This window comes from Pan troglodytes, chromosome 10 (assembly GCF_028858775.2).
Source record: "Pan troglodytes isolate AG18354 chromosome 10, NHGRI_mPanTro3-v2.0_pri, whole genome shotgun sequence".
Taxonomy (NCBI): domain Eukaryota; kingdom Metazoa; phylum Chordata; class Mammalia; order Primates; family Hominidae; genus Pan; species Pan troglodytes.
Window position 1 is genome coordinate 128811832 of NC_072408.2, and position 24591 is coordinate 128836422.

General features: G+C 46.1%; 1 protein-coding gene across 11 annotated transcripts in view; it reads left to right on the forward strand.

Moving 5' to 3' along the window:
* CFAP251 (cilia and flagella associated protein 251) overlaps nt 1–24591 on the forward strand; it is an 85415-nt gene that overhangs the window by 57373 nt on the left and 3451 nt on the right. For 10 of the 11 annotated variants that reach the window (XM_063785149.1, XM_063785153.1, XM_063785151.1 and 7 more), the window contains 3 exons: nt 1465–1555; nt 1766–1909; nt 23839–24067. In XM_063785149.1, the coding sequence (XP_063641219.1) occupies nt 1465–1555; nt 1766–1909; nt 23839–24067 (464 nt within the window). Of the gene's footprint in view, nt 1–1464; nt 1556–1765; nt 1910–2017; nt 3173–23838; nt 24068–24591 lie in introns of those variants that run through there. The other variant, XM_063785154.1, reaches the window with a different exon arrangement.

Consider the following 24591-nt stretch of genomic DNA (forward strand, 5'->3'; position numbering starts at 1 on the left):
CGTATTTACCCAATTCTGGTACCTCCATTCTATCTAGGAAGTAATTAACTTGCTTTTGATTTTACAGGCAGAAGGGACTTGCCTGTCTCAGATAAGACTTTGGATGTGGACTTTTGAGTTAATGTGAAATGAGTTACGATTTTAGGGGACTATTGGGAAGGCATGATTGGTTTTGAAATGTAAGGACATGAGATTTGGGAGGGGTCAGAGGTGGAATGATATGGTTTGGCTGTGTCTCCACCCAAATCTCATCTTGAATTGTACTCCCATAATTCCCATGTGTTGTGGGAGGGACCTGGTGGGAGATGGTTGGATTGTGGGGGCAGTTTCCCCCATGCTGTTCTCATGGTAGTGAATAAGTCTCATGAGATCTGATGGTTTGGTAAGGGGAAACCTGATTCACTTGGTCTCTCATTCTCTCTCTTGCCACTGCCATGTGAGACATGCCTTTCGCCTTCCGCCATAATTGTGAGTCCTCCCCAGCCATGTGAAACCGTAAGTCCAATAAACCTCTTTCTTTTGTAAATTGCCCAGTCTCAGGTATGTTTTTATCAGCAGCATGAAAACAGACTAGAATACCGTGTGTGCATTTATTTGTTAATTCTTACAACAATGCTGTGAGGCAGAATCGTCTCATTTTATAGTGGAGGACACTGATGCCAGGGAGGTTAAGTCACCTCCTCAGAATCACACAGCTTGCCAGGGGTAGAGCCGGGACTTGCACGCATGTCCGTGTGACTCCACACTCTGGACACTTCCCCACTTCCCCACTGTGGTCTACATGAGGTGTGCTTGATGTCGCAGCAAAAAGGCTAATCACCCGATTAGCAGTAATCCAGTTAGTGGATTATTAGAATGATTTCTGATGATTAGCCTTTTGTAGGAGGCAAAGTTGGTCTCATACAAAAGTAGGTTTTCTTACCATTGAAAGGGCCTATTTTTGGAAAGTCTGACCTTGAGTTAGAGAGCAGAGGGTTATTTTTATCTGACTGGCATGGGTCCCTGTGGTCTCCTGAGTTTTTATGGAAGCAATTAGTGTTGGCAGTTCACTTGTGCAATATCCCATTCTTTTGACTCTGATCGTTCGTGGATCTAAAGTTACGGGTAAGGCTGCTCTGTCTGGGAGGATTGTGGTTTCAGAACACAGGATGCCTCCCCCACCCCCAGGAGAGACATGTTCCCCCAAAGATTGCAGACAAATTGCCAAGCACCTGCCCTGTCATCATCAAGAGAATATCACCATAATTAAGGCAGATGCCCTCTACCTCTGAGTTCCACGCTTGAAATGGAATTTTCTGGTTTGGGCTTCATTTTAAAGGACCTTTTCTTAACAAGTGTATGGAGACCCTAACTGTATCTGCGCTATGATACCCTTCAGAGGGCCGCAGTGCTGTGCGGACCACCTTCTGAGCCATGCTCATGCTTGAGCGCTTTCTAATAGAGACATTTCTGTTGTTGTTCCAGTGTCCTGGAGGCAGCGGTTTCTCTTGGGGGTGAAGACTTGACCCCATTCTATGGTCTGCTGTCTGGTGGCCGGGAAGGAAAATTCTACAGGGTAATTGTCCCTAGAGTAAACACCTCCTGGTAACATCTAGTTAAGTTTGTAAAGCAAATGTGCCCGGGGTTAACCTTCTTGCTTTATTCCAAAGCTTTGTTCCCCCATTCAGCTTAAAAGGTACTTTCTAGAAAATGTCCTTGAAGTGTTCATGGATGCTTCAGACTTAAGCCTAAACGTGTGTTGTGTTTCCGTTGTATTCCTACATAGGAGCTAGAAGACTACTTCTACTATTCTCAGCTCCGCAGTCAAGGCATCGACACAATGGAGACCAGAAAGGTGTCAGAACACATTTGCCTGTCAGAGCTTCCTTTTGTCATGAGAGCAATTGGCTTTTACCCGTCTGAAGAGAAGGTAGGGGGAACGAAAACAAGAGCAGCAACGGGATGTGCTATTTATAAAAAACAACCTCTGGGAACAATCATTATAGGTCAAAGCAAAAAGTGCACATTTTTCTTGCAGAAATGGATCAGAAAGACGGTTCTGGGCATTTCAGATGCACTCTTGAGTAACTGCCTTATGGTAGATATGCTGTTTCTGAAAGGCGCACTCCTCATGGAAGTTTGATGTTGGTTGGAGCATGGGTCTTGCAACCATGGTGTTGAATTGGACGGACTGGGGCTGCCGTCTCAGCCCTGACCCTTGCTAGGTGAGGACCAGCCTCGTAGGATTTTTTTCTTTTCTTTTTTTTTTTTTTAGGTGGAGTCTTCCTCTGTCACGCAGGTTGGACTGCAGTGGCACAATTTTGGCTCACTGCAACCTCCACTTCCTAGGTTCAAGCGGTTCTCCTGGCTCAGCCTTCCGAGTAGCTGGGATTACAGACACCCACCACCACGCCCCGCTAATTTTTGTATTTTTAGTAGAGACGAGGCTTCACGATGTTGGTCAGACTGGTCTCAAACTCCTGACCTCAAGTGATCTGCCCGCCTCGGCCTCCCAAAGTGCTGTCATTACAGGCATGAGCGACCACTCCCGGCCAGCCTTATAGGATTTGAGGAGGGGATTGATGTCTACGCAGCCCTGGGCACGGTGCTGGGTGCACAGGAAGAGCTCAGTGAAGGGAGGGAGTTATTATCATCATTGTTAGTCTCGCTGTCTAGTTGCTCTTAACCTAGCAGGTGTTAATGGGGCACCTTTGGAAGCTGGGTGCTCATCTGGACTGTGGAGCACGGAGGGTGCAGCCGTCCCTCATGACCGTGCCGCAAAAGCACCCCCAGATGCAAGAAGCCCCAAGCAGAGTCAAGAAGCATCTCAGGGAAATGTTCCTCATGTAAACTGTTGTTTAAAGTGCAGGTAAGCCGGTTGTGGCAGCTCACGCCTGTAATCCAAACACTTTGGGATGCCAAGTGGGGGAGGATCACTTGAGCCCAGGAGTTTGAGAGCAGCCAGGGTAACATAGAGAGATCCTATCTATCCCCATCCCCCCCAAAAAATTGCCCGGTGTGGTGGCCCGTGCTTGTGGTCCCAGCTACTCAGGAGGCCATGGCAGGAGGATCACTTGAGCCCCAGAGGTGGAGGCTTCAGTGCCCGTGATTGTGCCACTGCACTCCAGCCTGGGAGACAGAGCGAGACCCTGTCTCAAAAAAATTAATAAATAAATAAAGTACAATTTATTGTATTTCTTCTGACTTTTATTAATATTTTCCTGTTTTATACATATTTATATAATCATATATATAATCATGCATCACTTAATGTTGGGGAGATGTTCTGAGAACTGTGTCATTAAGCAACATCGTTATTGTGTGAACATCATAGAGTGTCCTTATACAAACACAGATGGCAGAGCCTACTACACGCCTGGGCCGTATGGTAGAGCCTGTTGCTCCTAGGCTACAAACCTGAACAGCATGCAGCTGTACTGCATATTGTAGTCAGTGGTAACACAGTGGTATTTGTGTATCTAAGCATATCTAAATGAAGAAAAGGTACAGTAAAAATATAGTATTATGACCTTATGGAACCGCCATCATATATGCAATCTGTCATTGAAATATTATTAAGTGCAGTGTGACTGTATAGATGTATATAGTTTTAAAAAACTAATTGGCCTTGGCGCAGTGGCTCACGCCTGTAATCCCAGCACTTTGGGAGGCTAAGGTGGGTGGATCACCTGAGGTCAAGAGTTTGAGACCAGCCTGGCTAACATGGTGAAGCCCTGTCTCTACTAAAAAATACAAAAATTAGCTGGGCATGGTGGCACACGCCTGTAGTCCCAGCTACTTGGGAGGCTGAGGCAAGAGAATCGCTTCAACCCAGGAGGCGGAGGTTGCAGTGAGCCGAGATCACACCACAGCACTCCAGCCTGGGCGACAGAGCGAAACTCTTCCTCAAAAAATAAAAAACTGGCCGGGTGTGGTGGCTCAGACCTGTAATCCCAGCACTTTGGGAGGCCAAGGCGGGCAGATCACGAGGTCAGGAGATCGAGACCATCCTGGCTAACATGGTGAAACCCCATCTCTATGAAAAATACAAAAAAAAAAAATTAGCCGGGCGTGGTGGCGGGCGCCTGTAGTCCCAGTTACTCAGGAGGCTGAGGGAGGAGAATGGCGTGAACCCGGGAGGCGGAGCTTGTAGTGAGCCGAGATTGCGCCACTGCACTCCAGCCTGGGTGACAGAGCGAGACTCCATCTCAGAAAAATAAAAATAAAAATAAATAAATAAATAAAAATAAAATAAAATAAAATAAAATAAAAGCAAACAAAAAACTAATTGATACCACATTGAATATGTGTTTGTATGCTATATTTTCCCTTAATAGTGTATCATAAGTATTTTCCATTATATTAAAAATTCTCCGAGGCTGGGCGCAGTGGCTCACGCCTGTAATCCCAGCACTTTGGGAGGCCGAGGCGGGTGGATCACGAGGTCAGGAGATCGAGACCATCCTGGCTAACATGGTGAAACCCCGTCTCTACTAAAAAAATACAAAAAATTAGCCGAGCATGGTGGCGGGTGCCTGTAGTCCCAGCTACTCAGGAGGCTGAGGCAGGAGAATGGCGTGAACCCGGGAGGCAGAGCTTACAGTGAGCCGAGATCGCGCCACTGCACGCCAGCCTGGGCGACAGAGCAAGACTCTGTCTCAAAAAAAAAAAAAAAAATTTCCGAAAACATGCTTTTTAAAGGATATATTTTAATTTTTTAACTTTTTCTAATTTAGAAAATAGAATTATAAAGAAGAAAATAGAAATTACTCAGAGATCATCACTGTTATTATTTTGGTAGATATCCTATCATTTTATATATGGACATAGATATAGCTATATTTTTAAACAAGGAATTGAGATTATATGGTATATATATGTATATACCTATATATATATCAACATTATACAGAGGATATGTGTGCATATACATATGTATCGACATTCTCAGTAACTTGTTTTGTGAGCAAGGTGGTAAAAATTCCTTGGCAACATGCTTTTAAAGGCTGCAAACTTAATTGGACCATTCCCCAGTTGATAGGCATGTGAGTTGTCTAAAGTAGCTGGTGTCAGAGACACAGCTGTGTGGAGCATCTCTGTGCATGGTTTTTGCACACTTCTCTAATTATTTTCCTGGGTCATAGTGCAAGAAGTAGAATTACTGGGTCAGAGAATATGAAATTACAGACCCTATTGCTAACCTACTTTCTATAAATGTAGCATTTTACGTGCCCATCTTCAGGAATCCACAAGTCCTGAAACCCAGCTAAGACTCAATGTTCATGTTGGCTGAGAACACTTGAGCAATATAAGCTGTGGTCCCAGTCCCTTCTCTCGGCTTCAGTGGCCTACCCGGAATCACCTGTTTTGTGTGCTCCAGGTACACAAAACTCATTTCTCGAGAAATTAGTTATCAGAGCCCTTTAATCCCTGCTGAGTCTTGAACGAGGACCTTAAAATCACCAGGTACTGTTGTAAGCTCCTCTAAAGGTCTTTGGCTGATGTGCATTTTGTCATAGCACATTGCTAGAAACATAAGCAACTCTGAGAAAGTTCGTACAGCCCACGTGGTGTTCCTGAGAGTGGCATTTTCCAAAGAGTGTTCCCTAGAACATGGCTTCCCAAACTGGGAAGCTGCATCGGAGCATTTACTGACTATTCAGCTCCTGGGCCCTGCCCAGGTCCAGCCAATCGGAATCTCCAAGCACAGGCTTGGGATTCTCTACATCTCCTGGGGGTGCTCACTGCGGAGCCGCCCACATTTGAAGAGAGGGAGGGGCTCAACACACTGAGTGAGATCATTAGTCAGCTTTCTTCTTCTTCTTCTTTTTTTTTTTTTTTTTGAGATAGCATCTTGCTCTGTCACGCAGGCTGGAGTGCAGTGGTGTGATCTCAGTTTACTGCAATCTCCGCCTCCCAGGTTCAAGCGATTCTCCTGCCTCAGCCTCCCGAGTAACTGGGATTACAGGCATGCACCACCATGCCTGGCTAATTTTTGTATTTTTTAGTAGAGACAGGATTTCACCATGTTGGCCAGGCTGGTCTCGAACTCCTGACCTCAAGTGATCCACCTGCATCAGCCTCTCAAAGTGCTGGGATTACAGGCGTGAGCCACCGTGCCTGGCCTCAGCCTTATTCTTTGGTTACAAGTTACAGAAACCTAAGTCGACCCATTTTCTGGTTCACAGAATTCCAGGTCCAGAGGGAGTGGGGATGTGCAGTGTAACCTAAGCCAGGCCCTCATCCATGTCGCTGGGAAGCGTCTCTCTCTTTAGGCCTCACTTTCTGCTGTGCTGTCTCCCTCTGCGTCCGGCCCCCAGCCCACATCCGGTGGGATTCAATGCCACAGGCAGGAGCCTGTCTCCTTCCCAGAGCTGCAGACATTGTCACTGTCATCACTGCCATCAGGCATGTGCCACTCAGGTTGGCCAGGCGTGGGCACTCTCCTTCTTGGAGTGTGGGGTGGGCTCAGTCCCCTTTAACCATGGGGACTATGACCAGATGACAGCTAAGACGTGGGCAGGTATCTCAGCCTCTTCATGCTTCAGCTTCCTCATCTACAAAATGAGTGCAGCAGTCGCACCCAGGACCACTCTGAGCAGGTGGCGTGGCTTCCACGGAATTCTGAGCAAGGCAAAAAATGGGCCCCTCTTCATTCTCACTTCCTTCTTTTTTTTTTTTTTTTGGAGACAGGCTCTCACTGTGTCACCTGGTTCTCCAGCCTCAGCCCTCCAAGTAGCTGGGACTACAGGAGCGTGCCACCATGCTCTGCTAATTTTTCAATTTTGGTAGAGATGGGGTTTCTCCATGTTGGCCAGACGGGTCTCAAACTCCTGAGCTCAAGCCATCCACCCTCCTTAGCCTCCCACAGTGCTGGGATTCTAGGCGTGAGCCACCGCTCCCTGACCTCATTTCCTTCTCATTTTACATTAGAAATGTTGCCTCAGATGTCTCACTGTTCCCACGGCCGCTGCACTTCATCTGCATGGTTCTGTCTGTGGTTCTGCTTCTTCTGTTTTTAGTCCAACGTTTAACCAAATACCCACCTCCTCTGGGTGATTGGTTGGCCTAACACTTGGTACTTCAAGATGGAGAAAGGGAAGAAGCACATCTTGGTGCAAACTAGCTGGCCTGGCTGCAGTTCCCAGCCTCCTTGGCGAGCCATCCCAGCGGTGGTCTGAACGCCGGAGTCCGCTCTGTAGATGAGGCTGGAGCAGGCTGCGCTCTCGTAGGGGTGTCGTGAGGACTAGAGAGCGAGGGTCTGTGCGGTGCCCAGCGCACAGAGGTGCTTACTCAGTGGGGGGCTCTTCCCTCAGTATTTCCTGTTGAGTCAGCATGTTCCTCTTAAGAGGCAATGGGATTGCCCCTCATTTTCTTATTTTTAATTTTATTTTGTAAAATTCCAAGCAAACACAAAAACAGAGAAAAGAATAAAATGAACTCTTGGCCAGTCACGGTGGTTCACACCTGTAGTCCTAGCACTTTGGGAGGCTGAGGCAGGAGGATCGCTTTAGTAAGCCCAGGAGTTCAAGACCAACCTAGGCAATATAGGGAGACCCTGTCTCTACAAAAAATAAAAAAAAATTAGCTGTAGTGGCATGTGCCTATGGTCCCAGCTTCTCAGGAGGCTGAGGTGGGATAATTGCTTGGGCCTGTGAGGTCAAGGATGCAGTGAGCCATGATCACGCCACTGCACACACACACCCCACACTCCTGCATATCCATCAGTCAACTTCAGCTTCAGCAATTCTCAGCTCCCGTTTGGTCCAGACCCACTGACCTGCTCCCGCCCCATGGGTTATTCTGAAGCAAGTTCCAGGCACCCTCGCCTCACAAGGAGGCCTTTCAAACCCAGGTGCCCCTTCCTCAGCCAGGGAGAGGTTCTCCTTCACAAGGCCTGCAGGCACCTGAGGTTCACACTTCTATGAAAGTCACCAAAATGCCATCGTGGGCCATGCCTCTCGCAGTTCCTGTGGGTGAGGAGTATTCCGGCAGCTCTCTGATGCCTGCAGGTCAGTGCTAACCATGGAGGCCACATTGTGGAGGCTCCAGGGTCAGGCAGCTCTGGGTTTGAATCCTGACTGTGACCACGTGCCAGTTACGACTTGGTCAAGTTTCAGAACCTCTCCATGCCTCAGTTTCCTCATCTACAAAATAAACATAATAGTAGTACCTACCTCCAGAATTATTGTGAAGATTAACTGAGTATCCGTTTCGTACAGTACACGGCACACGTTAAATGTTTAAAAATGTCATCTGATATTTTTGTCTTTGTCATGATATCCCCATCTGTGGATCCGTGATTCCAGAAGCCCTTTATGAGAATGTTTATCTGACCTTGTGCTTCTTTGTGTATAATACCCTTTCCAAAATCTAAAAGTTTATATTTTCTTGATTTTCTGGTAAAGATACTTCACATAAATGTCCAAACGTCATCAAATTGATGGCAGTCTTCTCACTTGTTCAGGATTTTTTTTTTTTTAAGAGGCAGTGTCTCACTCTGTCGCCCAGGCTGGAGTGCAGTGGTGTGATCACAGCTCACTGCAGCCTCGACTTCCTGGGCTCAAGTGATCCCTCTGCCCCAGCCTCTCTAGTAGCTGATATTATAGGCGCACATCACCACATCATTCAGGATTCTTGATTTTTTTTTTTTTTTTGAGATGGAGTTTCACTCTTGTTGCCCAGGCTGGAGTGCAATGGCACCATCTCAGTTCACCACACCTCCACCTCTCGGGTTCAAGCAATTCTCCTGCCTCAGCCTCCTGAGTAGCTAGGATGATAGGCATGCGCCGTCTTGCCTGGCTAATTTTGTATTTTTAGTAGAGACGGGGTTTCTCCATGTTGGTCAGGCTGGTCTCAAACTCCCGACTTCATGTGATCCACCCACCTTGGCCTCCCAAAGTACTGGGATTACAGGTGTGAGCCACTGTGCCCAGCCAGGATTCTTGAGTTTAATCCCTGGGCTGTCCTGCTTTGTTGGTGAGGTGTTTAGCCCTGGCGACCAGTGCCCACGTGTCGCACAAAGTACTTGAGAAAGAGGGTGGGCACAGAGCAACCCGCTTGTCTCTGCTTCCTATAGAAATAAGGAAGTCCTGCATATGCCTGGAGTCCCGGCTGCTTGAGAGGCTGAGGCAGGAGGATCACTTGAGGCCAAGAGTTCCAGACCAACCTAGGCAACATAGCGAGACCCCGATCTCTAAAAAATTTTAAAAATTGGGCTAGGCACAGTGGCTCACAATCCCGGCATTTTGGGAGGCCAAGGCAGAAGGATTGCTTGAGCCTAGGAGTTCAAGACCAGTCTGGGCAACATAAGGAGATCCGTCTCTGCTAATAAACAATTAGCTGGGTGTGGTGGCATGCACTTGTAGTCCCAGATACTTGGAGGGCTGAGGTGGGAAGGATCGAAGGATCGCTTGCACACAGGAGATCAAGACTGTAGTTAGCTGTGATTGTGCCATTGCACTCCAGACTGGACAGCAGAGTGAGGCCCTGTCTCAAAAAAAAAATCAGTTGGGGATAGTGGTGTGCAACTGGAGTCCCAGCTACCCTGGAGGCTGAGGCAGGAGGATTGCTTGATCCCAGGTGCTGTAGGCTGCAGCATGCTATGATCATGCCTGTGAATAGCTACTGTCCTCCAGCCTGGGCACCATAGCTCTCCGAAAAAAAAAAAAAAGGTAAGGAAGTGTCTAATTATTAAAGATATACTCATTTTTTCTATCATTGGCAAAAAATAATAAAGCTTAAACAACTTATCAAAATCTTGCTGATGAAGAAAAGGTATCCGGAAAAAAATGTTAGTTGGTAACAAATGTTACAAAGTAACAAACATTGACAATTACTTAAAAACATAAAGACAGAAATAAAAACGGAGGTTGTAAGGTTTGCACTGGATGTTGTATGTTCTCCCGGCTGACCCCACCACTTCCCAAAAGGAGAGTTTCAGTGCCGCACTCAGTGAGGGCCCCACTCACCCTTGGATTCCAGGGCTTTTTATCTACTTTAAAAAAAAAAAAAAGTTTCCTCTTTGGAGATGTTTTCTGAAGGCTCCAGGTGTGCCCCACATCAGTGTGCAGACTTGATTAGCTGATGAGTTAGTTTATATCTGAAGCTACACCGGGAGAAGTTTCTGACCTTTTGTTTTCAAGTCAGATTTATAGTGATTAAAAAAAATCTTTTCAGGGCTTTGAAACTAACCCAGGCTTTACCGTGGTTAATGAAACATTTCCTATTGAGATGTAGCCGCTCCCCCTCCTTCAGGAAGTTGCATGGAGTATACGCCTCACTACTGGAGTGTGTTCACACTTGGTTACAGAAAAGACGCAGATGCAGGGTTTAAACCAGCGGCCCAAAGACTATACATTATTGATATTTTTCTTACGTCATTACAACTGTCTTGGGGATTTGAAGCTAGTTAGTGTGGTACACTGAAGCCAAATTACACAAGAATATAACCCTCCCCAAAGAATTCCTAGCCATTCCCTTCTTTCGCAGAAAGCTGTGCTCAGGAGCAAAACACAGCCAAAGTGGTCATGGTGGGCTGCTCCTAGAAATCATTATTTATTTATTTATTTTTCGAGACCAAGTCTGTCTCCCAGGCTGGAGTGCAGTGGCTCAATCTCAGCTCACTGCACTCACTGCAACCTCCACCTCCCAGGTTCAAGTGATTCTCCTGCCTCAGCCTCCCGAGTATCTGAGACTACAGGCGCCCACCACCACACCCAGCTAATTTTTTGTATTTTCAGTAGAAACGGGGTTTCACGGTGTTAGCCAGGATGGTCTCAATCTCCTGACCTCCTGATCCGCCTGCCTTGGCCTCCCAAAGTGCTGGGATTACAAGGTGTGAGCCATGGCGCCCGGCCTAGAAATCATTTTTAAATGAAAGATCTGCAGCATGTATAATGTTATCAAAGGAACCATAGCTTAGGTGTCATCGTTTCTACAGATGATTTCACATACAAGGCAGTTCCATCCTCTATCTTTATAAACGTGTCTTTTCCTCCAGGATGTTGGACTGTCCACGTTGGGATGGGGCCCAGCATATCCTTCGTTTCCTGCTTACTTGCAACTTCACTTCTCTTTATCTTGCAGAGTGTTGTATAATCTTGACAGGTTTGGGCAGGGAATTAACATTGGTGCAACCACCTAGTTCTGTAAACTTAAGTCTAATCCCGTAGAGACGTATGTGCCCAGCAAGTGCCCTCATGGTGGACGCTTGGCAAATGTTGATGGAATGAGTGAATGAATCAATGATGCTCATTGGTCATATTCGACAGCAGAGACAGTGAGGAAGACACAATCCCTGACATTATTATTTGATCTCAGTGTAATTCTTAGTAACCCTAATGTGTTTGATATATTCAGGAGCTTGGGCATAGCTTAGGAGCATTTAGAAAGGAATTAAATAGTCACTTAACTTTTTATTTTATTTGCTATTTATTTTTTGCTTAACTTTAAAAATGTATATATCTTTTGACTCAACAAATGTACTTTTAAGAGTGTATCCTGGCCAGGCGCGGAGGCTCACGCCTGTAATCCCAGCACTTTGGGAGGCCGAGGTGGGAGGATCACCTGAGGTCAGGAGTTCGAGACCAGTTTGGCCAACATGGCCAAACCCCGTCTCTACTAAAAATACAAAAATTAGCTGGGCATGGTGGTGCATGCCTGTAATCCCAGCAACTCCGGAGAGTGAGGCAGGAGAATCGCTTGAACCCAGGAGGCAGAGGTTGCAGTGAGCTGAAATGGTGCCACCATACTCTCCAGCCTGGGTGACAGAGCAAGACTCCGTCTCAAAAAAAAAAAAAAGGGAGTGTATCCTACAGAAAAACTCACCCAAGTTTATAATGATGTACATATGGAAGGAATAATTTTAAATATATAATATATATAAATATTGAGATGGAGTCTCACTACGTTGCCCAGGCTGGTCTCAAACTCCTGGGCTTAGGCAAGCCTCTTGCTTTAGCCTTCCTAGTTGCTGGGACTACAGGCCCTCCAAACCTGTACCTGACCTGAAGGGACAATTGTTGTCACATAGTCTGTTGTGTTGAAAATCAAAACAACACTGATATCCATTGATAGGAGATGAGATTAATAAAATAAGGCACACCTACAAGTGAGATTGGCCTGGTACTGTGTCTCTTCACCTGTATTCCCAGCACTTTATGAGGCCAAAGTGGAAGGATCGCTTGTCCTTGGGAATTCAAGACCAGCCTAAGCAGCATAGTGAGACCTTGTCTCTACAAATTATTATTATTTTTTTTGAGAGAGTCTTGCTGTTTTGCCCAGGCTGGTAGGCAATGGCGTGATCTCGGCTCACTGCAACCTCCACCTCCTGGATTCAAGCAATTCTTCTGTCTCAGCCTCCCGAGTAGCTGGAATTACAGGCAGTGCCACCATGCCCAGCTAATTTTTTGTATCTTTAGTAGAGATGGGGTTTCGCCATGTTGGCCAGGCTGGTCTCGAACTCCTGACCTCAGGTGATCCTCCCACCTTGGCCTCCCAAAGTGCTGGGATTATAGGCATGAGCCACCATGGCTGGCCACGAATTTTTTTTTGTTTTGTTTTTGGAGACGGAGTCTCCCTCTGTCACCCAGGCTGCAGTGCAGTGGCACGATCTCAGCTCACTGCAAGCTCCGCCTCCTGGGTTCACACCATTCTCCTGCCTCAGCCTCCTGAGTAGCTGGGACTACAGGCACCCGCCACCACGCCTGGCTAATTTTTTTTTTTTGTATTTTTAGTAGAGACGGGGTTTCACCGTCTCTACAGTGATCAGAGGATCATTGACCTCGTGATCCTCCCACCTCGGCCTCCCAAAGTGCTGGGATTACAGATGTGAGCCACCGTGCCCAGCTGAATTTTTTTTTTTTTAATTGCTGGATGTAGTGGCTCACGCCTGAAGTCCCAGCTACTCAGGAGGCTGAGGTGGGAGGATCACTTGAGCCCAGAGGTCAAGGCTGCAGTGAGCCATGATTGCACCATTGCTCTCCAGTATGGGCAACACAGTGAGACTCTGTCTCAAAGAAAAAGAAAAAAAAAAAAGCCCATCTAGGGGTTCTATAAATAAAAGGCCGTTTCATTCAGTGGCATCTGCCCTCCTTAGGAGACAGTTGTGGCTATAAATTTGGGGAGACCTCGGACATACATTTCTGTACTATTTAAGTTCTCCTAACTATAAACATGCAGCTTGTGTTGCTTTTGTATTCAGAACAAAAACAAGAAAGATAAGCAAGCAAATCCCCCCAAAGCCCTGTGCGCTAATCTTCATGGCTAAAGCAGGGTCCCAGCTGGGATGGAGGTCTGTAGCCAAGTGGTTCAGCCTCACCCATAACGAGGGGGGAAATTTGAGCCAAGAAGCACGGGGACAATTTCTGTTCTGATAAAGACCCCGAGGGAATTTGGAAATTTGAACTTTGAAGAGAAGCCCTCAGTATGTTGGGTCTTGCCCTGAAACGTAAATATCAGCAGGCATTTCCATCCTGAAGGTAATAGAAGTGGCCCAGTGTTCTAGGGGAGGCCTTCCTGGCCAACAGAGAGTCCGTGGCCAGGCCCCTGCCCAGCGAGAGGTGGGCTTCCTGCAGAAAGATCAGAGCAAGACAAAACTATTTCTGCTTTTCACATGTAAAGCATTTAAAGAAATAAATCTTGGATTACTATGCAGCCATTAAAAAGAATGCAGGCGATAGAGTCCAGGCCTGGTGGTTCATACCCGTAATCCCAGCACTTTGGGAGGCTGAGATGGGCGCATCACCTGAGGTCAGGAGTTCGAGACCACCCTGGCCAACATGGTGAAGCCCTGTCTCTACTAAAAATACAAAAATTAGCCAGGCATGGTGGCGCACACCTGTAATCCCAGCTACTTGGGAGGCTGAGGCAGGAGAATCGCTTGAACCCGGGAGGCGGAGGTTGCAGTGAGCTAAGATGGCACCATTGCACTCCAGCCTGGGCAAGAAAAGCGAGACTCCGTCTCAAAAAAAAAAAAAAAAAAAAAGAATACAGGTAATAGTAATGCATAATACCATTCTGGGAAAGTGAGGCCTAGAGAGAGAAGGAAGATTGTATAGTCACTTAGCTACCGAGGGCACAGCCAGGGTTTGAACCAAGCTGGCTGACCCCCAACTCCAGGTTCTGTTCCTACGTATGTATGAGTTGGTACAAAGAAGGAAGAAAACCCTAAAAATTCTGGCATCCAACACTGGTTATTGCTGCAGGACAGGGAATTTCAGGGCATTTTATTATTATTTTTCTTTATATCTCCATTGTTAGAATTTTTCATAACAAGCATGTTTCAATCTTGACTGGTTTTATGATATAAAAGGGTAGATCACAATGATGGTGGAAGATATATTTTAAAAATATTAATGTTCTTAGAATCGAAATGTTGTTACTTGCCATTGCCATGGCTTCTCCATATTATTTATTTTCTTTTCTTAAAAAAAACTTTATTGAGATATACCACATACCACATAATTCACCTGTTTAGAGGATGCAGTTCATTGGTTTTTAGAATGTCCACCGAGTGGTGCAGACATCACCACCATGTAATCCTAGAACATGTTTATCATCCCAAAAAGAAACCCCAGACCCATGAGCACTCACTTCCCATTTCTCCTTCAGCCACCAATGTGCTTTCTGTCTCTATGGATTGGCCTATCTTGGCATTTCATATAAATGGAGTCATGAAATATGTGGTCTTTTGGGTCCAGCTTCTTTCACTCACTCAGCATCATGTTTTCCAGGTTCATCCAGGTTGTAGCTTGTCTCAGTCCTTCATTCTTTTCTTTATGATTGAGTAACATTCTATTCGTTCATGTAGATATGCCACATTTTATGTATCCATTCACGAACAGATGGACATTTACGTTTTCCCATTTTCTTGGCTATTATGGATAAGGCTGCTGTGAACATTCGTGTGCAAGTTTTTTGTTGTTGTTGGATTTTTTTTTCTTTTTTTTCTCTTTTTTTTTTTTTGAGATGAAATCTCCCTCTGGCTGGAGTGCAATGGCGCGATCTCGGCTCACTGCAGCCTCTGCCTCCCAAGTTCAAGTGATTCTCCCACCTCAGCCTCCCGAGTACCTGGGACTACAGGTGCCCGCCCCCACGCCCAGCTAATTTTTGTATTTTTAGTAGAGATGGGGTTTCACCATGTTGGCCAGGCTGGTCTTGAACTCCTGACCTCAAATGATCCACCCAACTTGGCCTCCCAAAGTGCTGGGATCCCAGACGTGAGCCACGGTGCCCGGCCCACATCACTTCTTCACTTGAGCTAGGAACCATCTGGGGCTTTAGGGTGCATGAGGCAGGATCAGGATTTTAGAGAGCTGTGGACACAGAATTAGCAAATCCTTGATTGTGGGTTTGGTACAAGGTGCAAGACTTGTCATTCAGCTAGGACTGTCTCTTTCAGACCTTTAAAAACATTCACTGGGAAGGGAAGAGTCCCTGGAGGTGTTTGAGACCTGGGCTCTGATGCAGGGCAGGGTGACAGTCACTCTGAAGGGCCCTGTGAATGGGTGTTGTTCACATGGAGTAGAAGACAGTGGGCAAGAGCACCAGGCCAGGCCTTGGCTGCTGTCACCTGAGACTGCGTCCAGAGGGCAGAACTGTGCATGCGTGCCCCACTCCTGGAAAAAGAGGCAGTCACCATCCAGATCTAGTTCCTGGAGGGAGGTATGGAGCAGTTGGGGTCACAGTGTTGCATGAATCGCAGAGGGGGCGCTCACAGGGGTCTCCAGATGTGGCCATGCAGTGACGCTGCCCAGCCCTTAGGCCCCCTCCTCAGCCCACTACTCCCTGCCCCGGGTCAGCGAGGAGATGCAGGGGGTGACCAGGGGAGGGTATGAGTGAAGATGATGAGTGGGAACAAGACACTGTGCCCCATTAGTTGAGAATGTTCTAGAGGGTATTGTGCGTTGGGAAGAGGGCGTGGGGAAGAGGGTGAGTGCTCCCAGTCCTACGGGTCCATGAAACCATTACAAAAGCAAACCTGCCCCCACCAGGAGCCTGCTTATAAAAACAAGGAATGGCCCCAGTTCAAATATATCGTGTTCCTCTCCATTTAATAGGGAGGTTGTAAAACTTAATTATAGAACATAATTCTAAGGACATCAATGGCTTCCTGAGGCTGACAGCAGGGATCACAGACCCAAAGGCCTGCGTCGTCAATGACAGAGGCAGAAATAAGATGCTCTCGGGTGAGGGGACTCCAGCCCACCACCAAGAGGCCACCCTCATGTCTTGGGGCCTGGAGCAGTCGGGGCAACAGAGGCCCAGATGCTGTATGTCTAAATGTTTAAAAGTTACCAATCAAGCAACAAGCTGATAAATAAATATTCCCCCTTGACAGTTCAACCTTCAACATGTGCTGATTCAAAGTTCACACCCGAATGGGCAGCATGCAGGGCCAAGCCAAGCTGGGCCTGCCCCATGTGTCCTCCCAGCTCTGACCCCATCCCTGGCCACTGTGTGCATGGCATTCAGGAGGTGGACCCTTCTCTATACTCTCCAAACAGCAGCCCCGGGGCACCCTTCAGGCCTATGGGTGGGCAACACCAGGGGCACAGGTTGGCCTCAGGAGGGTGAGATCCCCATGGGCCCCAGAAGTGGGCTTAGGTTATGTAGGGGAGAGAAGCCTCGGGTTCAGGTACCCAGAGTGTGGTCTAGAATTGGGTGCATGGGCTCGGGGTGGGCACCTCCTCTGCACCCTCCTCCTCACGCTCGTTTCCCAGCATAGAGTGTCTTCCTCTGACCTCCTACTGGCCAAACCCTTCATGGCTCTGCAGTAGGCCCACCTCTTCCAGGAAGCCTTCCCAAAGCCCACCTGGCTGAGAGCTCCTCCAACCTTTGATGATGTTCTCCTGCATCTTGGCACTGAATCTTCTAGAGCCACGGTAGCCAACCTTTTAAAATCAGTTGAGGGCACTTAAAAAAATACATCAGTATTTTTACACCTGATTTTTACACCTGGGCCCCAGCCTTGTGCAACAGAACCTAGGGGTGGAGCCTAAGCATGGACAGTTTTTAAAGCCCCAGGCAGCCAGGGCTGAGGACCTCGGCGATGGAGCCTGTTAGTTCGCTTTCCTTGTGTATATCGTCTCTTGAGCATCTCTTCACATGGCCCAGACCTTAATAGACACTGAATAAATATTTGCTGACCCCAGTGACTAAGATTGAAAACCAGAATGCAGAACTGTTCTAGTAATAATTGAGAGACTTGTATTTCATTGGCTTTGCACTAAACCAAATGCTCAGTAACTACTAGTAAATCGAGTAAAATTAACTAGGGCACTAAATGATTATTCTAAGCTTCTTGTGAGTTTCAAGAGAATTCTTTTTGTGGTCTCACTTGTATCCACATTATTTACTTCATCATTCATTCATTCATCCATTCATCCATCTATCTATCCATTCAGTAAACATTTCTCTGAGCCCCTATAATGTGCCAGGCTCTGAACTAAGCTGCCGGGGAAATAGAGATGAAAGCTCTGGCTACAGCTTAATGGGGAAAACAGATGTGAGCCCAAAGAATTAGAGCGTGCACCGCAGCTGCCACCCATTATTACTCTCTACTGAAAGTCACAAGCTTGGGGCTGATTCATTTTGGCACCAGTATCACCTCCGTGAACCCCTGTGGTCTAAGAGCAGCAGTATTCAAAGTGTGGTCCCCAGACCAACAGGATTGACTTCACGTGACCTAGGGACTTACAAGAAATGCAAATGGTCAGACCCTATCCCAGACTCAGAAACCCCCCAGGTGGGACCAGCAGTCTGTTTGAACAAGACCTCCCGGTCATTGTGAAGCCTGACGATGTCTGCGAGCCTTTGCCTTCCAGCCATGTTTCTCAAGCTTGGCTACGCATTCAAATCATTCGAATGAGAAGCTTCCAAAAATTTGGTCCCCAGACCAATTAAATCAGGATCTCAGCTGGTTGTGGTGGCTCATTCCTGTAATCCCAGCACTTTGGGAGGCCGAGGCAGGCAGATCACTTGAAGTCAAGAGTTTGAGACCAGCCTGGCCAACAGTAGGAACCCTGTTGCTACTAAAAATACAAAAATTAGCCAGCTGTGGTGGCGCGCGCCTGTAGTCCCAGCTACTTGGGAGGCTGAGGCAGGAGAATTGGTTGGACTCAGGAGGTGGAGGTTGCTGTGATCCGAGATCACGCCACTGGACTCCTGCCTGGGCGACAGAGCGAGACTATCATCTAAAAAAAAAAATCAGGTTCTCAGGGAATAGGATCTGGGCCTCAGAACTGTTTAAGCTCTCCAGGTGAATGGAATAAAGCCCCGCCTTAGCAGACGTGAGAATGCCAATCAAAGGCCAGGCTGACTGACGACCACCAGTGCGTCTGGGCCACTCAGCTAGGATTCCTGCTTCTCTCAAGTCATCTTCACACGGGGGCGTTCAGAACAAGCTCCGCGTTCTATTTCCGGCTCCGAGGTTCCTCTCCCAAGCATGAACTTTGTTCAGACATGTAGCAGAACCTGCCTTTTCAACGAACACTTGCGAAGTCGGCTCAGGAAGGAAATGTCAGTGATGCCGAAGCTGCCAACTCCATGCTTGTTGAGTAGTGATTCTTGATCAGTCATATGGGAAGAGAGAGTAAGAGGTGAATCACATGCTGAGTGGTTTGTGCTGTGAATGTTTGCTGAGCTCTTTGGAACTCTCTGGGTATGAGTAACTCAGGCCCTTATGAATTCCTTTTGTCGTCTTAGTCTCCTGTTCTGAACTGAGTTAAATAATATATTACATTGGTAATTTATATATATTTATATATATTATTTCTTTTTTTTTTTCTTTTTCAGACAGGGTCTTACTCCTCACTCCTGTTGCCCAGGCTGGAGTGCAGTGGCACAATCACAGCTCAGTGCAGCCTCCACCTCCCGGGCTCAGGTGATCCTCCCATCTCAGCCTCCCAAGTAGCTGGGACTACAGGCACATGCGCCACCACGCCAAGCTAATTTGTTGTCTTTTTTGTAGAGACAGGGTTTCACAGCCCAGGCTGTCTCAAGCTCCTAAAGCGATCTACCCACTCCAGCCTCCTAAAGTGCTGGGATTACAGGCGTGAGCCACCCCACGCAGCCAAATTATAATTTATCTTATGTTATGATTACATGTATTGTAATTAGCAAGTGCATAGAAAAATATAATAATCACAAGAATAATTACTGTCTGTTGAATGCTTGCTATGTGTTAGGCATTATGTTAAGCACTTTACGTACATAGTCTCAATAAGCTTCAGAAAAGCCCAATGCATACGTATTACTGTATTCCCTGCTTTTTCAAGATGAGGAAACTGAGGAGAAGGAATGTGAGTAACTCACTCAAGGTCATATAGACAGAAAATGGCAGAGCCAGAGTTTGAACCTAGGTCTATCATCAAAGATTGCTCTTTTAGCCCCAACCTCTACTGCCTCATGGTAAATAGTGGCATTCCTATGTAGTAATACTGTCAAAATTATATAGTGCAATATGCAAATAATTGCTACTGGATAGTGTTTTTTCCTACATAAAATTATACATGATTTAACAAGCAATTGTACATAGTATAAACTCAGTAAATGCTGTATATGAAACAGTGTTACCATTTACAGCTACTTTTATAATATCAATTATGTATCAATTACAGTTAATTTGTATCTGTAACCAATAATGTTATTTCAACATTCCTGGAATCTTGCCTTTTTTTTTTTGAGACAGGGTCTCACTTTGGCCCAAGCTGGAGTGCAGTGGCACAATCAGGGCTCACTGCAGCCTTGGCTTTCTGGGCTCAAGCCATCCTCCTGCATGAGCCCCCCAGTAGCTAGGACTGCCACCACACCTGTTTTTAGATTTTAGTGGAGATGAGGTCTCATTATGTTGCCCAGGCTGGTCTCAAACTCCTGAGCTCAAGCCATCCTCCCACCCTGGCCTCCCAAAGTGCTGGGATTATAGGCATGAGCCACCATGCCTGACCTGGAATGTTGCATTGAGAATATGTGGCATCTCTGAAACTACTAGGTGATTACTTAGATACAACGTTAAAGGAAAAAAGCAGGATGTAAAATTATACATATGATACCAGTTTTGTAAAAAATATGCATGTGTATTTTATATGCATAGAAAAAATAGGAAGGGAGTGCCCCAAATCTCACCGAAATTGTGATTGGATGGTTGGATTACAAGAGATTTTTATTTTTTTCTTGATATTTGAGGCCAGACCAAGATGTGAGGGTGAAGGGTACTTGAGATAGGTTGGTAGCTTGGCAGTGCTGCAAACTGGTGTCCTCTGAATTTTTGTTCCACATTTTTTAAGTGGGACATGGAGAAATTGGTTACCGATTGATAAGTAATGTGTACAAATAGAGATTAACTTCCTGGTTCATTCCCACAGACCAAAGTAGAATGCCTGTTCTTTGGCAGGAGCAGGGAGGAGAGGAAGCAAATTGGTTCCCACTTCTCTATTGCTCTTATTCTTTCTTTGTAAAATTCCAAACCCCACAGTTTATTGGGAAACATCTTAGGTTAAAATGTAAATGCTAAAATAAGTTACTAATTCCTAGCCCTTTCACTGGTATAATTGGGGTTTCTGCATTTCAGCTGACTACTACATGCACGGTACAAAAATACTGCACAGAGAGAGGCTGACGGCAGTGAGGAACAGTTTTGTTTGTTTCTTTAATTATTATATTTCTCTCTTCCTCGTGTTTTGCCAGTGACATAAGGCGTCCTGTGAGGAGTCCTGTGTTAACTGGCCCCGCATTTCCACTTAAACCTAGGCATGTCAGCACCCTTTTCTCATTCGAGAAAAATTAGAAAATACACAAACTTTCCAAATGAGAAGGGGAAAATTTTTTAAATTATTATTTTTTTAAGCTGCAAAGAATGAACGTCTAAAAGATCTCATGGGCCTGCGTTCTCTAGGAGTTGGCAGTAGTAACACAATCACCCAATCATCTGCTGGTGGCCAAAAGGAAAGCCCTTATCAAAAAGGTATTTAGGAGCCTGGAGTCACAGCTTTTATCTCTGATGGGAAGCTGTGCACACTCTAAGGTGAGGTGGCCTGGTGCAGCCCCACTGGAGGGTGTTTTTAAGTTCTTGCAGTGACAAGTTGTCACATTTTCTTTTTGCTTCATCCAGATGCATGAATCGAAGCAACTGAAGTCTGAAAGGGAATGAAATGCCATGAGCCAGTATCTGTAACCTGCGGGTGACAACTCGAGAGCAACAAGTGACTGGGTTTAAGATGATCTCCTTTTAAAGGCGTCTTTAAAGCAAAAGGAAGCATGTGTGTTAGGGATCCACGCGCATGTGATGAACCACATAGAGCAGTGAAGTGGTGCAAACGGAAAATTCAGTAGCCAGTACATGGGGCGAGGAGGTAGTGAGATGGCACGAGGGAATAGCACATGCGTGAATGCAAAGGCGTACGCCACAACACCCGGCTCATTTTTGTATTTTTTGTAGAGACAGAGTTTCACCAGGTTGCCCAGGCTGGTCTCTAGTTCCTGGGTTCAAGCAGTTCTCCTGCCCCAGCCTCCCAAAATGCTGAGATGGCAAGGTGTGAGTCACCGTTCCTGACCATCATCTCTCAAAAAAAAAAAAAAAAAAGGCATGCATGATGGCTCACTCCTGCATCCCTACACTTTGGGAGGCAGCTGTGCTGCAGCCTGGATGATAGAGCGAGATTCTGTCTCTTAAAGAAAAAAAATTTAAGTCTTCCAATCCCTGAATATGGAAAGTCTTTCCATTTACTTATGTTTTCTTTAGTTTTTTTTTTTTTACAATATTTTGTAGCTTTTAGAGCACAAATCTTGCATTTTTGTTAAATTTATTCCTAAGTACTTTATTCTTCTTAATCCTATTATAATTGGAATTGTTTTATTAATTTATTATAATTATTGTGCTGTTCACTGCTAGTGTGTGAAGAAATACAATAGTTTTTTTTTTTTTTTTTTTGAGTTAGAGTTTTGCACTTGTCACCCAGGCTGGAGTGTAATGGCACCATCTCAGCTCACTACAGCCTCCACCTCCCCAGTTCAAGCGATTCTCCTGCCTCAGCCCCCCGAGTAGCTGGGACTATAGGCATACGCTACCACGCTGGGCTAATTTCGTATTTTTAGTGGAGACAGATTTTCACCGTGTTGGCCAGGCTGGTCTTGAACTCCTGACCTCAGGTGATCTACCCACCTTGGCCTCCCAGAGTGCTGGAATTACAAGCCTGAGCCACCATGCCCGGCCTCAATTGATTTTTTTTTTTAAGACAGGGTCTCACTTTGTGTCCCAGGCTGGAGTGCAGTGGCATGATCATGGGCTCACTGCAGCCTCGAACTTGTGGGCTCAAGCAGTCCTCCCACCTCAGCCCCCTGAGTAGCTGGAACCATAGGTGCATGCCACATGCCTGATTAATTTTTTGTTTTCTGTAGAAGCAGGGTCTTTTAATATGTTGCCCAAGCTGGTCTCGAACTCCTGGCCTCAAGCAATCCTCCAGCCTCAGCCTCCCAAAGTGATGGGATTACAGGGGTGAGCCACTGCACCTGGCCTATAATTGATGTTTATATTATTGATCTTTTACCCTGCAACCTTGCTGAAGTTGTTTACCAGTTCTAATAGTTTTTAGTATATTTTATATATATATTTTTATATATATATATATATATATATATATGATTGTGTTATCTGCAAATAGAGATAGTTTTGCTTCTCCCATTCAATTCTGGGTGCCTTTTATCTTCTTTTCCTGCCTAATTTCCCTGGCTAGAACCTCCAGGACAGTGTGGAATGGAAGTGGTGCCAGGTGGCTCATGCCTGTAATCCCAGCACGTTGGGAGACCAAGGTGGGCAGATTGCTTGAGCCCAGGAGTTTGAGACCAGCCTGGGCAACATGGTGAAACCCCGTCTCTAAAAAAAAATACAAAAATTAGCCAGGCATGGTCAAGCATGCCTGTAGTCCCAGGAACTCTGGAGGCTGAGGTGAGAGGATCGCCTGAACCTGAGAGGTCAAGGCTACAGTGAGCCGAGGTTGCCTCACTGTACTCCAGTCTGGGTCAAAGAGTGAGACCGTGTATCAAAAAAAAAAAAAAGGGCGGGGGGGAAGTGGTGAGAGTGGACATCCTTGTCTTTTTTTCTGATCTTAGGAGGAGAAAGCATTTAGTCCTTCATCATTAAGTATGATGTTAGCTGTGGGTTTTTCACACATGCCCGTTATTGGGTTGAGGAAGCTTCCTTCTATTCCTAGTTTGTTGAGTGTTTTTACCATGTAAAGTTGTTAGATTTTGTTAAATGCTTTTTTTCTATGTCTGTTTAGATGATCATGTGGTTTCTGTCCTTTATTCTGTTAATAATAATGTATTATATTAATTGAGGTTGACAGGTTAAACCAACCTTGCATTCTTGGGATAAATCCCACTTGATCATGGTGCACAATCATTTTGTATGCTCCTGGATTTAATTTCTTGTATTTTCTGGAGGATTTTTCCATCTAAAATAATTGGAAAGTATTCCTTTTTCCTCTATTTTTGTGCAGTTTGTGGAAAATTAGTATTCTTTTTTCTTCCCCCCCGCCGAGACAGAGTTTCACTCTGTTGCCCAGGCTGGAGTGCAGTGGCACGTTCTTGGCTCACTGTAACCTCAACTTCCAGGGTTCAAGTGATTCTCATACTGTGCCAGGCTAATTTTTGTATTTTTAGTAGAGACAGGGTTTCACCATGTTGGCCAGGCTGGTCTCAAACTCCTGGCCTCAAGTGATCCTTTGGCCACGGCCTCCCAAAGTGCTAGGATTACAGGCATGAGCCGCTGCACCAGCCCTACTGTCCAATTTTTAGAAATCTATCCTAGTGCCTTTTCTATTTACCGTGGTCTTTTTTTTTTCCCCATCTTTCCCCTAGATTGATGATATATTTAACGAAATCAAATTTGGTGAATATGTGGACACTGGAAAGCTAATCGACAAGATCAACTTACCAGATTTCCTAAAAGTGTACCTTAACCACAAGCCACCTTTTGGTAACACCATGAGTGGCATCCACAAGAGCTTTGAGGTGCTCGGTTATACCAACTCCAAAGGGAAAAAGGCCATTCAAAGAGAGGACTTCCTGAGACTGCTCGTTACTAAAGGTAAGCACATACATCAGGATGTCTGGTAACATCCTGGGGCCATTCCCAGTGTAGAGAACTGAGTTTGGGGAGCCAGCCCCTGTGGAGCTCCATCTTTCATGAAAGAGGTGATTTGACCAGATTTGAGCCATGAGGGGTCTGGCTGACCCACCTGCATCCCTGGCAAGTACGAGGTAATGGGAGGGACCCAGAGCTAGAAAGCAAAAGAATGTGATTCGTGTTGCAACTACCTGAGCCTCAGCAAGACTCGGCGTCCTCACTTGTAAAATGGGAATAAAAATGCCAGCTGATCCATCTCCCTGGGCTGTCATAAGATTTGGGTTGGGGCCGGGCGCGGTGGCTCATGCCTATAATCCCAGCACTTTGGGAGGCCGAGGCGGGCGGATTGCTTGAGGTCAGAAGTTCAAGACCAGCCTGGCCAACACAGTGAAACCCCATCTCTACTAAAAATACAAAAATTAGCCGGGTATGGTGGCACACGCCTGTAATCCCAGCTACTTGGGAGGCTGAGGCAGGAGAATTGC